Below are 12,820 nucleotides of genomic sequence, written 5' to 3'. Positions count from 1 at the left end.
GTTGCACAGGAAGCGCGGTATGACCCTATGTTGCGTAGGAAGCGCGGGATGACCCTATGTTGCGCAGGAAGCGCGGGATGACCCTATGGTTACTTCTGAATGTGGATGTAAGGCAGCAGTACTGAGGATTGGACTGACTCTCGGAACTGCAACTCGCCTTGTCGCATGGGAGAGCAAGAACCGCGAGTGTTTCACCCGCAAAGGTAGGCACAACTCTTCGTTAGTCGTGATATTGGAGCATGTTGAATGTCCATGGGGAAGAGGTTGACCATAGAAGGCTGATCTACCGAGGATCGGCTTCATGACGTACGACTCGAGCTTTGGAAATGAGCGCCTACGTATTCCACGAAGCAGGGAATTAGAGTCCGCCGTAGTTCTTGCGTGCTTGTGGTACCTGTAATCCTAGCATTACTAGTAAATCATGTGAGAAATACTAACATGGGATAGGCACAGGTAAGCAGTAAAAAGAGCGTCATTGTGACGCGCAGATCTTCAGTTTCGGGTCGCCTGAGCAACCTGTGAAGCATTCTTTTTGACAGTGCAAGTGGGTCCCATTCTCGGAGACCTAGATGCGAGGCCTCCAAGGGATCCCGTTAACCATGCATGGGCATATCGAGACTTTCCCAACGATGCCCTAGCAGTTCTATTAGTTGTTCGACACGCCCGTCGGCTTTAGACCCTTCTCATCAGGGTGCCATAAGGCGGCTGCATTTGCAACCCACAGAATTGGTCACACGTCGGTCTGATCATTTCCATAATGTTATGACTAGATCTCGGAAAGGAATGTCTGGGATTTCGGCTTTGTGGTAGCCTGTTGAAGGGTGGCTATGACCCATTCTAGAGTTATGCAAAGAAAAAGAGAAAAGAGAAAGCTTGGGGGAACGCGCTGCCCCAGGCTAAAATGATACACGAGTTCACGCCTGCAGTAAGATGTACCCATTTTTCTCTGTTTTTTTGTTGTGTAGGCTATCCCAAACTGCTTGGATGGCATGCTCGGTTTGCCCACTGTGCTTGAGGAGGAATCCGCGCTTGACGATTGAGCTGTGTTGGAGGACTGATCGAGGATCATGTTGGAGTAGATAATCTGGCCACTTCCATTGAGGATCCCTAGTCCACACGATGTGTGAGGAACCAGGGGGTCATTTTTATCCATCTCTCGTTTAACTCTCCTTTTACTACGATCACCCACCTCGGGGCCGTACCTCTCAACCTAAAGGGGATGAGCTCTCCTTTTGCCACGATCGCCCCAAAGGGTTTCCGGTCGTGCCTCTCTTTTACCCTAGCTATTGCCTAGGCTGCCCCAAAAGGGGTATTCAACCTAGCGGGCTCGATTCTTTTATCTCTCGAGTTTGCAAGGGCGAAGGGTTCGAAGGATTCAACATCCAAATGCATTGTTTTCTATCTCCGTCGAGGAGTTGTGTCTGCTGCTCCCCTTTTGTCGGGGTTTTGTTAATTTCTCTAGATTGGCAGCGCCGGTACTGTTGATGAACCTCGGCATTGCCTTGCTTTTGTTGGTTGGCGGGTTTTTCCCGCTTCTTTTTCTCTCTCTCTTCATTGGCGGTTTTTTCCCGCTTCTTTTCGCTCTGTTTTTTTTCTTGCAGCTGGGGTTTGTTTTGTGCCCCATGTCTTTGTTTGAAACTCCTCGACTTTGCATCGCCGAGGCCGCTTTAGTGTGCTTCACCTCGTGGAGACTTGTTGTGTATTGCTAGCCCTATTTTGTGAGGACCAGCTTTCTTGAAAGTTTGACTCTTGTACACTTGGAAGTCGAACTTCGTGTCATTTGCCCTTGCAAGATTTATATGTAAATTTCCCCTGTTGTCTATGAAAAGAAAATGTCAAATTGCCCCATGTGGAATAGGGAACTGAGGTTGCCCTGGTGTGAATGTTGATCGGGGATGCCCCGGTCTTCATTTGTGGAAGTGGCCTATGGCAGGCGCCTTGTGCGATGTCTCTGATCATCTCTTATTGCTCTTTACAGCGCGTGCCTCTTGGAGGGTGCACGCTGCTGAAGTCATTGGATGTTCAAGGAAGACGATTGCATCAATACTGAGTGATTCGCTCAATTGTCCTCATCTTCGACTTTATAGGGGGTACCTCATCGTCGAACACCTCCCTAGTCAAAGTATAAGGAAAGGGTCTGAGACAAGTTCTCGGGGAAGCGTGAACTTGCGCATCGCTCTTCGCCAGTGGTCAATGTGCCCCTGTGAAGGATGACAAAGAAGACAATGCATTAGGTGATTATGCGGGGAATATGTGGTAAGAAATATGGGGTGGTCGCACGGGAAAATCCCTTTTGGTCCCACCCACGACCCATGGGGTGCCGCGTGCGACGACATTTGTTTCTGGGAATCTAGTCATCACCACTCTGGAGTGGTTAGACCGTGACTGGGGTCGCATAAACATGTTCTCCCTAGTTGTGAGTAGGCATGTGCAGTCGCCCTAAGGAAGGCTCGAGAAGTCGGGTCCCCTGAGAACAAGCGAGTCGAACAAGTCCAACAGAACAAATAGGACGTCTTCGAGACTGTCCTAATGCTCCATTGAAGGATTTGTTCATGTCGGGAGCCCATTTGTGGGAATGCATTTAAATTAAAGCAAAAGAGAATTTAAAAAAGACTGCGCGTGTTGTCCCCATATTCAATCGGCGACCATAACGAAGGTGGATGAGATCCATTCTTTGATCGAAGGCATGATCGTGCTGGTATCTCCTGCAATCGACAGTTGGTCATGCTCTGTTTGTGGAGATGTCACTTCCGGTCTTTACAGTGGAAGGATTAGAGTTGCTCCTCGGAGTATCGCTTGGATAAATTTGAATCCAAGTCAATTTTGGATTTCAGATGAGCCCGATGCGGGGCCAAAGCCCGATGCGGGGCCAAAGCCCAATGCAGGAAATGCAGAGCGGAAGCCCAATGCGGGGCCGAAGCCCGATGCAGGAAATGTGGGGCCCGTAGCTCGATGCGGGGCCAAAGCCCAATGCAGGAAATGTGGGACCGAAGCCCGATGCGGGGCCAAAGCCTGAAAGGAAATGCTGGGCCGAAGCCCGATGCAGTAAATGCAGGGCCGAAGCCCGATGCTGGGCAGAAGCCCAAAAGTGAGGCCGAAGTCCAAAAGTGAGGCTGCAGCCCAATGCAGTAAATGCAGAGCCAAAGCCCGACATGGGGCCGAAGTCCAAAAGTGGGGTTGCAGCCCAAAAGTGGGGCTGAAGCCCGATGCAGTAAATGCGGGGCTGAATCCCGATGGGGGACATAAGCCCAAAGGTGGGGCCGAAGCCCAAAAGTGGGGCCGCAACCCAATGCAGTAAATGCAAGGCCAAAGCTCGATGCGGGGTCGAAGCCTAAAAGTGGGGCCGCAGCCCGATGTGGGGCCAAAGCCCAATGTAGTAAATGCAGGGCCAAAGCCCGACGCGGGGTCGAAGTCCAAAAGTGGGGCCGAAGCCCAAAAGTGGGGCTGCAGCCTGATGTGGGGCCGAAGCCCGATGCGGGGCCGAAGCCTAATACGGGGCCAAAGTCCGATAGGAAAGTGCAAGAAATGCGAAAGCAAAGGTCAATGCTGAGGAACAGCACAGGACGCTGCAAAGCGGTGACTCTGATTTGCTTGCGATCTTTGTGGAGAGAGGGTGGGAACTCAGTGTTGAAATCCCAAGGAGCTGGATGAGAGACGTTTGTTATCTCAGTTGTGGTCGTTTAGTATTCAGGCTGCCTTCCTGTTGGGGATCTCCTACAATGGAAAAAGGAAACAATGAAAGAGCATGAATTGTTCAGGATTTCAATGCAAGAGTATAAGGAAGCGAACTGACCTGGTAGGCATCATGCAAGCACACCGAGGGGCGTGCATTGGTGCACACAGGAAATGTGCTGACGATGCGTGCATGTGGTACACAGTGATGTGTCTGGACATGCCAGTGGTGCGCACTGTTGCGTGAAGAGGTCTATACTGGTGCACTGGGGACGTGTCAGGGCACGTCAAGGATACGGTCAGTCAAGCGAAAGTTAGTGTTGATTAACTTTGCCTGGGAAGGTTGATCGGCCCTCAGGCCACGGCTCATCTTGCCATGGAGGAAGGGTGAAGGCCGCAGGTGGCCTGCCCGCGAAGGTTGGCACGACTCACCGGTCATGCGGAGTGGGTGGCCGAGCTGGATGGCCTCTGGTCATAGCACATCTCGCCATGGAGAGGTGAAAACCGCGGGTGGTCTACCCGCGAAGGTTAGCACAACTCGCCTGTCGTACGGGACATGGTAGTTGCTGTGCAAACATCGGATGCAGGCAATGTATGAGTTTTCAAAAGCTAATGCCGTTGCATTGATTTGATTCGATTCAAGTTCCCAGATTTACGAAGATGGTTCATTTGAAAAAGGGAACTTAAGCAATAAACCAATGCAATGTCCTAGTTTGTTTGAAAACATGCATGCAGGTGCAGAAAGAATAAATTATAATTGTATCTGTTACAATGTACATTGCTCTTTGTAAAAAACAGTAAAACGCCCGCCTAAAAGAAAACTACGGGCCGACTCAAAGACTCGACTTTGGGTCGGTTGATGAAGGTTTATTTTGGTCCAGCATGACGGTCCCTGTTTATGCATGGTTTCAGTGTTCTACTGGGAAAACCACTAACTAGGGATGAGGGCTCCCGATTCAAGGGTATCAATTCCTTGAAATCGAGCGAGGATCTTTGGGGGCCGGTTCGGTGGCAGAGCCGACTCGATCCATTCCCTTACTCGGAACCTCTGACTAACCTAGCTTCCTAGATCGGTGCCCGTGGGATTTCAGGCATTTGGTACCTAAATTCACTAGAATGATGCAATGCGAGTGCAGAAAAGTAAATGTGCGCAAAATATATGTACGGAAAGCGATAAATAAACATGCAAGCAAGCAAACGGATCGAGCCTGAACCCACTAAGTATGTCCCCAGTGGAGTCGCCAAGCTGTACGGACCCGAATGTGAACTCTCGTCGGGGCCCGCATGCTCGCTTTTGGATCGCGCGGCTTGGGAGTGTCCACCTTCCCGTGGGACGCGTAACAGACACGCGTGAAAAGGAGTCACCACTTATCATTTTACGACCCGAAGGTCGAGGGCGGATAAGTTACCCGGGTCTAGGGGTATGGAACACCTAGTTGTTGTTAAGGCATTGATCTGTGCGGAACCGGAAAGTCCGAGTTCGGGGTTCATGTTACGTGCGGGCCTATATCCCGCACGCCCTTTTGGTACTCTGGTTTGCTAGGCTTGCATGTTTTATTATTTACCGCTTGAATTAAGTTGCGCTCGGCTCGCACGTTTTGACACCGGAGATTCGGTGAATTAAACGATGTCGGTGGAGAAGCCGAGAGAGAAGTAAACCCGTGTGTCGGGGAATTGGTTCACAATCTCGCGTTACAGTTCATCGAACCCTGGAGGTTGAATCCCTGCATGAACCAAAACTGCGAGTTCCTGGATTTACTTTCCTTTGGGCAAGCATTAGATCGATTCGATTAATTCGACTCTCGGACCGTTCGCTTACCGACTGGAATTCTTACAAAATGAATGTACAAAATAAAAATCCTTACAATGCTCTCGAAAACAATAAATACAAATTACAAATGGCCGAATTCCAATCGACTCGCGTTCGGTTATTATTCCACTCTAACTCACCGTGAGTTTAGAAAAACACCGAAAAACTGAAATTCAATGCACGCTCTCACTGAATAGGACGTTGGACCCTATGAGTGTTGATTAGGGCGTTGGACCCTGCGATCGATGTTTAGGGCGTTGAACCCTAATATTATTCGGCCTAGGTATCAGACTCGACCCGCATGGCAAACAGGTGCGGAAAGATAACAAGCAACAAGTAAATAACAGACAATGTGTTTGTATTCACCGAATGTACGTGGATTAGCAAGTTTATTAACCCAGGGGTGTTTTTGCAAGCAAATGTCATATGCTAAGTAAAGAATCATGCAGAATATTTTGCATTCGGCTTTATTTTGAAAACTTGATAAAGAGAGTCAACTCTCGTGCGTGTGAATTGCTTTTACAGTGATTCGGTGTTGTGACACTGAATTACCACTGAATTGATCCAAACTTGTATTTTGACTCTAGATTTGGAACCTAGAGTTCCACCTAACCATTTTCTAGCATTTTGTTAAGTCGAGTGAAATGATTAGTCAGGTAATTGTATTTTCGATACAGAATACCCGACTAGCACCCTAAACGATGCTAAGATGACGTCAAATCACAAAGTGATGTTCTTGCCCGAGATTTGAAAATTTGTTTTCAAAAATGGAAACAACACAATGTTGATTTGAAAGTATAAGGGTTTTGAAAAGGGCATTAACACCGTTTTGTAATTCGTCGACGCGAGTTACAAATTAATGTCCAGTTCGTGCAAAGTTGTTTAAATTGAATGAATTAATCGTGTGAGCGTCCCGATTAACCCGTTTGTGAAATTAATGCTTAAGGTTGTGCCAAATGCATTAGTCATGAAAATGATTCGTGATTCGACGACCGAGACGGTTTCATAAGGATCGAGGATAATTTGATTAAATAACCAAAAATACCCTATAACTGAATGAACCCAAATAAGTCATCGATATTCGAATCCATGCATGTATTGTTTTGAAAATACATTTTTATGCGATATTGCGACGATAATATAAATTGCAAATTACACAAAAGCCGAGAACGGACTTAAAACGGGAAGAGGAAACCTCGTGCAACCCGTACGAGTCTAAGAGGCTCTCGGTCACTTCTCCTTGGAGATAGCCGAGAGGTCCCATGGCCCGAATGGGGTTCCACGAGGTTTCCCCGTCTTGTTTCGAATCATTTCTCGCATGCTTAAATGACAAACACGATAAATGACACGATTAAACGAAAGTCGGTATTGCCATGATTTGAATAACGCATTCGAACTTGCAAACATGCACAAACAAGTTATTTAAGGAATCGATAAAACAATACCGACTTCATGCATGTAAGAAAACATGAGAAAACTCGGGAATCGAACTTGGATCGGTCTAAGAAGGCCGTTCTTAACCCGAGGAAAGCAAGCCAAGTCTCGGTTACCTCTTCTTGAGGCAAACTCGAGAGCTCTTTTGCTTATTTCGGGTCGGGAAGGTCTTCCGAGGGTCGATCCAAATGTTTCCCGACATGCTAACATGTTATATGATGATGAGCATGCATAATATAACATGAAAGTGTATAAAAATTAAGTCTTGCAAGTTAAACATACATAAAACGCCATATTACTCCATAGCCATACAAATAATGTAAAAGGTTCTAACTTCTCTAAGTCGAGAATGTTTTACCTAGCCTCGGGATGCGAGGAAAGAGTCGGGGAAGTGTTCGAGAGTCGGGTGACTCGGTTGAATGCTTGAAAGGGTGCTCGAGTGCAAGGGCATGCACATTCGGGGAGCTAGGCGCACGGGGTTGGCGTGCGGAGGCACGCTGGGCGCGCGGCTGTGCGCGGGTGTGCGTGGGACGCGGCCGTGCGTGGGCGCGCGAGGTGCGCGGGTGCGCAAGGTGCGCGAGGCGCACGGCAGGCGCGCAGTAGGCGCACGGGAAGTGCACTGTTCACCTGAGAGCAACGATTTTCACCCGGAATCTTCTAAATGGCCTGAAACAATAATTTAAAGACTTCAAATGGAAAAACCAAGCTCACCAATGAACTCCATGGGTCCAAAATGAGTAGGATATGGAGTTTGAGAAATTTTGAACTTAAGTCGGGATGATGAACACCGGTTTCCGACTTAAGAACTTCGGGTTTTGTTCGATGTTTTCTTTTAGGCTTTTCAAAGCTGAAGCTTGCTGGTTTTTTAGTGTTCTTGGCTATGGAGTTTGAGAGGTTTTCTAGAGAGAGAATGCTTGGAGAGAGTGTGGAAGAGGAGAAGTGATTAGGTTAATCACTTTGGGGCTATTTATAGGCAAAGCGAATGACACAATTAGCAAAAGCAAGCACACTTAAGCTTCCCATTAGCAAATTTCGGTTTGCCTAATGAGGATGAGGATGAATGTGAGCCAAGTATTCTTCATGTGGAAGAGACAAGAAGCAATAATGAGCATTGATGAAGCTTGAGTGTTGTCTTCAACCTCTCCAAGATATTTTGGCTAAGAGAGGCCAAGTTGGCAAGTTGGCTTCTTGCATTGAAGAAGAAGAAGCCGAAATTTCTAAGGCACTAAGGAGAAACCGGGAGAATGCTCGGGTCTCGATTGATCCCGCATTTGAAGCTCATGGTTCGAATTGAACGTCGAATTGTCGATATACGCGAGGAAACAGATTTAATGAGCCCAAGATTTGCATTTTTCGTAGAAAATTGCCAAATGTCTGTATGAGGCTCGGAAGCCGATTTTGCTCCTTTTAAGCATTCAAAGCGAGGTTACCCACTTCTGACAACATATCTTGCATCTGCATCCCACGTCGGTCATTTTGACATAAATTGTCAAATTATGTGGACACTTGACCCTTAAGCCAGTAATGCCAATATGGAGCTGGAGATGTCCTAGGAGGCCAAAACTGGATTTCTCAGATTGCTTTCTGAGTTGTTTGGGCGATTCGGAGATCACTGTGATCTCTGTTTGTCGAGATTAGGCCTCTAAGGACATGAAAAGTACATCTGAGACCCTTAAAGCACTGCTCGGGGGGTCTAGATAAGTTGTGTGATTCATTCAAACGATTCCACATTGAGCCTTGAGAAGGCTAGCACTGTGTAGGGTAGACATCCGACGTCAAGTTTCCGTAAAAAGGATCTCTGGATATGCATTTCGACTGAAAATGGCCATTTCTGCTCCTCGGAGGTTACTCGGGAAACTGAAAAAGGTTTTGCTGTCTGATTTGCCCAATTGCGTCTGTCCACTAGAGTTTTCAGGGCAATGCAGTATGAACTTCGTTTGTCGTAATTCCGTCAAACCAGTCTCCGGTTATGCATTTCCGAAGAGGGGCATACCCGTTTTGTCACTCGGAAGTCATTTGAAGTGTCTGTGTGGCTTCCAATAGACAATTTGAAGCATTGCTCATGTTTTGTATGCTTGTGGGGCATGGCTGTATCTGACATTTGGAATTAACTTTTCTCCAGAAAATCGACATATTTGGACTTCCACTGAAAAGTTGTCTGTATACAGAAAGTTGTTCTGTATAGAGCAGATGATTTGCAAAATGCTTTTGAAGACACTTTTCATATGTTTGGCACTGATGTGGATTTTTTAAGTCCAATATTGGCTATCTTCCGACGATCGAGCGAACTATCGGAAGATAGGCTTGTTCGTGTTATATACTGAAAATGCCGGTTTTGGATGTTGTTGAGCTCTCTAGTCATTCTGTTGCCTTTTGATGACCCTTGGAGTCTTTATGTTGCTTGCGCATGTCATCCACTTGATTTGGCTAACTTGAGGATGAATAGTGATTTCTTGCTCTGTCAAGCCTTTTTCTGTATTCTTGCTCAAGTCATAGTTTGGACCAATGCTGATAATGTTGTTTGAGTTGGTGAGCCAAAATGGGGTGCTGACACTTTAGGTGTGGATTTTTTATTTTCTACCACAAAAAAACGTTATCCTCGTACATGAGGCTAATTCGTGCTCAAATAAGGGGATTGATTGAGACACTCTAGAGAAGCTCTAGATTAGAATCTGGTAATGGGACTATTCGTGCATCTTTATTAGATTTTCTATAGGAGCGAATTCATGTAATGAGGAGATTAGGGTTGTGATGACTTGACGCCAGCCACTACTGCCCCAATCGAGGTCGCCATATCTATAGCATGTTGGACTGACACTATAAGAACGTGGACAAAAGATGGAGACTGTCATAAGATTTCATTAACCGAAAAGACATCGATCCAAGCAAGCACAAGAACCCGCTAAAACTAGGAGGGGGTTGGATACAAGAAGAACGAACACTCAAAATGCAAGAAAGGACATAGAACCTAGGCAGGATGACTCTTTTATCTTCTTGAAATAAACCCAAAGTCGGGATGCCAAGCTGCTGACAAAATCAGCGATCTCCTGGTTCGGAAGAAAGCAACCATCTTTTCTCTATTAGGTAGATTCTCATTGATAAGCGACACTTCCTTGAAATTGTGCATCCAAGCCTTCAAGAGAGGGAACTTATTGCCCTCAACTAGCTTCACTCCTGTGATCTCTTCAATGACTCCCATCCAGTGGGCAATCCACCCGAAGGCAATATCCACAATATTGATATTGTCCCCTCCAAAGAATTTCTTCTTCCCGTTGAGTCCATGTTCTTCTAGGATGGTCAGCATCTCCAAGGCATCCCTCCTGGCCTTTTCTTGTTTTTCACCCTCAGTTCGGTATATCATCCGAATGCTAAGACCCTGTACCATAAATCGACCATAAGATGCTTTGGCGCGAGTAATTCAAAGCTCATGTACGTTTCTACTATATTGTTCTGGAATAAATTCCATATGCATGCAAATATTGAAAAGCATGTGATATATATTTGAACGGACACGGTATTACCACTTTGAGTTCAAATCTTGCCATCAACGTTAAACAGTGTGTGAAGCTACTGACATTGGTACTAATATCATCCAATTTATTTCCTCGATCTTTCCAATGAAGTTCATCACGGTTATTGGACGACTTCCTCTAGATCTTGAAATTGTAGGTTCATATCTTTGCGGCAAACATATAAGGAAGTGTGGGAGGACAACTACAGTCTGTTGAGGAGGACACCTCATATGAACGTCCAAAAAACAATTAATGATGATAAGTTAGGAATTTCTGAACTTTCAGGGAAAATAAATGTGTCTTGAAATCGCTTGTTCGAAACGTGAATATAAAAAATTCAATTGCATGTGAGAATCTTGTGTATTTAGCCCCCAGATAGGAATGAAAGAGCTAACTTGTAGAAATTTCCTCAAAGATATTGGAAAAGAAAATTATTTCCATGAAGCATTTTATGGATTTGGGAAGTGTAGTCGGTTGTGGTATGCATATCATACAAAACCTGCAGGTTGTAGAGTCACTTTCCATTCCTAGATTTTATATGTGGTCTTATTATTCCCCTCTGCAAGGATTAAGGCATGATAAATCATTCGAGTTTCATAATAAGATTATTTCATCTAAGGAAATATCATTTCAACAATGTTTATCTATCTATTGATCTAACTTAATCTAATCTAAATTCTCTATCTATCTAACTATCTAAGTTATTGAATCTATCTATCTAAGTTATTGAATCTAAGTTACTGACATTAGTCCCCATTGCCACCAAGGTAGCGACTTGGGAAGCCTTTTCCAACTGCAGGCCTTCTCTCTTTTTTCTTTCTCTTTTCCTTTTCTATTTTCCCTCATTTTTATTATTTAATTTTTTCGATGTGCACTATCTGATATACGAAAACTTAATGGATCTCGACTAATTTATATGCGAGTTAGGTCACCACTAACAGGTGAAGCTCTACCATTCGTGGACATTTTCCACAAGACTCGTACCGAGACTTTACTTAAGCTAAAGAGATGCCGAACCATCTAAATCAACCAACACTGATTATCCTCATTTAATTCTAAATGAAATAATTTGAAAGTCACTTCAAAATGACAAACTGGATTGGCAACTAGTCTCCCCCCCTTTGGTTATTAGTTCTTTTTTCTTCATCGAATTTCTCATCTAGTCTTTTATTCCCCTCCCCCCTCCCCTTCATTTCTAATATCTCAATTACCAGTCATATACTCATGTATAAATTTTTATATATTTCTCACAAAACGTGCTGCCTCCAGATGTAATAATAATATAAATAAATTCTAATCTAAATGACTATAAACACTCTTATATGAGCAATTATTTTATTGCTCAACAAAACAAATATAATAAGAAAAAGAGAGAAGAGGAGAAATGTTGGTTTTTTTATAATGTTATATCTTTTAATCAATCTAAATATTCATGAAATCTAAAAAATTAATAAAAAATCGTTATTCCTAGAGATAATTATTTTTTAGTTACTTGTTCTATATGCTATGTGATTATTACTTATATTGAACTAATCAAATTTAAATATTATTGAATGAAAACTTTAGGACCTGTGCGGCCGTGCCAATGCACGGGATTCCAACCTAGTATCAACATAAAACTCCTAATGCAAGTTATCTTGTCGAGGGCCCATGCTATAGTATGTATTTACCAAACAAGTCCACATTTTCAATATCCTTGGAAACCTTAGTACTCCATAAGATAAGGAATAAGAAAAATGAAGAAAAGTTAAATATATGCATGCAAGTACCTTATCTTCGGCGAATTTGACCCAAAATCGAGCCTCTGCCCTTTCATAAGGATCGGTCGGCAATAAAGGCTGTTGTGGCCACTTCTCATCTAGATATTCCAGTATGACCATGGATTCACAGATCGGTCGTCCACCATGAACAAGCACTGGAATTTTGTTGTACACTGGGTTGTACTGTAAGAGTTGAGGACTCTTGTTGTAAAGATCTTCTTCGATGTACTCGAACGGAATGCCCTTGAGCTTCAATGCCCATATTACCCTGCAACTGTACGGACTCGGCCATGCCCCATAGAGCTTCACTGTTTCCATTTTCAGAGGCGGCTATAAGTTGGTTTACAGATTGTCTAATTAGTTCTTGGGATAGAGAGAGCAATTTATAATGTTATAATTGGTTTCATATTGCTTGGGAAACAAGCTGGTGGTAAGCTTGACTTTTTGCATTTGTTTAAATAAACAGAAGAGGGAGTCGTTGGATTAACGTGTAAAATTCAAACTTTTCTTCCTCGCTTTCGACATAGTCTATGAATAAAAAAATGTGGATTTGATATGATAAAAAAATGTGGATTTGATATGATAAAAAATCATAACTTCCCATTGAACTGGAAAAAAGAAAACATGACCTA

At 44.3% G+C, this 12,820-nt stretch overlaps 1 protein-coding gene across 1 annotated transcript; it reads right to left on the bottom strand.

The window, feature by feature from the left end:
- Positions 1 to 9,746: 9,746 nt before the first annotated feature.
- On the bottom strand, positions 9,747 to 12,551 carry LOC116207152 (glutathione transferase GST 23-like). Its single transcript, XM_031540023.1, has 2 exons — positions 12,198 to 12,551; positions 9,747 to 10,292 (listed from the first exon to the last, which is right to left on the bottom strand). Exons 1-2 carry the CDS (start codon positions 12,504 to 12,506, stop codon positions 9,903 to 9,905), a joined length of 699 nt encoding a protein of 232 aa, XP_031395883.1. The 5' UTR covers positions 12,507 to 12,551; the 3' UTR covers positions 9,747 to 9,902.
- Positions 12,552 to 12,820: the final 269 nt, after the last annotated feature.

Source organism: Punica granatum, chromosome 5 (assembly GCF_007655135.1).
Source record: "Punica granatum isolate Tunisia-2019 chromosome 5, ASM765513v2, whole genome shotgun sequence".
Taxonomy (NCBI): domain Eukaryota; kingdom Viridiplantae; phylum Streptophyta; class Magnoliopsida; order Myrtales; family Lythraceae; genus Punica; species Punica granatum.
The sequence above is the reverse complement of the archived record's forward strand: the minus strand, read 5'-3'. Positions and strand labels throughout refer to the sequence as shown.